Source organism: Arachis ipaensis, chromosome B09 (genome assembly GCF_000816755.2).
Source record: "Arachis ipaensis cultivar K30076 chromosome B09, Araip1.1, whole genome shotgun sequence".
Taxonomy (NCBI): Eukaryota; Viridiplantae; Streptophyta; class Magnoliopsida; order Fabales; family Fabaceae; genus Arachis; species Arachis ipaensis.
The window spans coordinates 4,572,011-4,573,118 of NC_029793.2; the positions used below are offsets into that span (position 1 = coordinate 4,572,011).

The 1,108-nt window shown below is 32.5% G+C and overlaps 1 protein-coding gene across 1 annotated transcript in view; it reads right to left on the reverse strand.

Annotated features, from left to right (window-relative positions):
• The window catches only part of LOC107617364 (probable flavonol synthase 4), a 5,054-nt gene continuing 4,776 nt past the window's right edge, over positions 831-1,108 (reverse strand). The window contains exon 3 of the mRNA XM_016319120.2: positions 831-1,106. Within this exon, the coding sequence (XP_016174606.1) occupies positions 882-1,106 (225 nt within the window). The 3' untranslated portion in view covers positions 831-881. The remainder of the gene's footprint in view (positions 1,107-1,108) is intronic.

Consider the following 1,108-nt stretch of genomic DNA (forward strand, 5'->3'; position numbering starts at 1 on the left):
AACTATAACTATGAATAAGTACACAAAATTAACACATTCTTTGTGTTTTGTAGCTGGTATGTCTTAAGACCGGCTAATTTTCATTTTCACTGTGAGAGGAGGAAATGCAGTTTTCCTTTTCATAATATTTCACTTCAAAATGAAAAGACTATTTTACCCCTAGTATATTAAAGAAAAATTTACATAGAACTCTAATCCCTTCTCATGTTGTACCAAGTGCAAATTGAACAACATAAGTAGATTGCTATATTACTAATAATAACACAAGGATCAACAGAGGTGTACACTCAATTGTTCTTTTATAGAATTAGTTATTAATCTAATCGTTTTAAATTGATTAGAGGAAATTAAATAAAGAAAAATGAGGAGACATGCAGAAGTGTACATGAATTAACCCAAGTTTCATGACCACCATGATTATAATGGCACCTTCTTCTGGACAGAAAGAGAGACAATTTTTCTTAAGAGTAAACATGAAACTCTGTAGAATGGATGATGTGAAGTATAGGAAGACTTGACGTTGTGTTGTATAAGCTCTATGCAACCTTTAAGCAACATATATATATTAAGTTGTTGATGTTATTTTGAAACCCTTTTCTCCTTTTTCTCCCAACCATCTCTAGGTACCTAGTTGAGTATTTGACAGTATTTTATTTTCTGAAAGTTGCAGTTTAAACACTTTATGTTCTGATCCATCTTAAATTTGGGATTTGATTTTGTTGTGTTTCTTTAGAAACTGTTATTCTAGTCTCTTCTGGTTTGATATTTGTTAGAGCACTTCTTAAATACGAAAATAATGATGGGTGTAGAAATTCAGAAATCACAGGGCATGAACCATGAATCAAACATCCTCTTATATAAATTGACAAAGTCACATTTAACTAGTTCAAAAATTTGGTTACAAAAATCAGGACGTGATACATAAGGGTCAAAATTATAGCCAAAACGGCTTGCTGGGCAAGTGAAATAGTTCTTCCACTATTGGTTTGAATATCGTTTTTGGCATCGTTAGTATGATAGAGGAAGGCCATTGAAATGCTGTCTTCATTCTTGCCTCTAAATATTGGCCTCCCAATAACGTGCTTGTAATGCCCATCACTCATTCTCT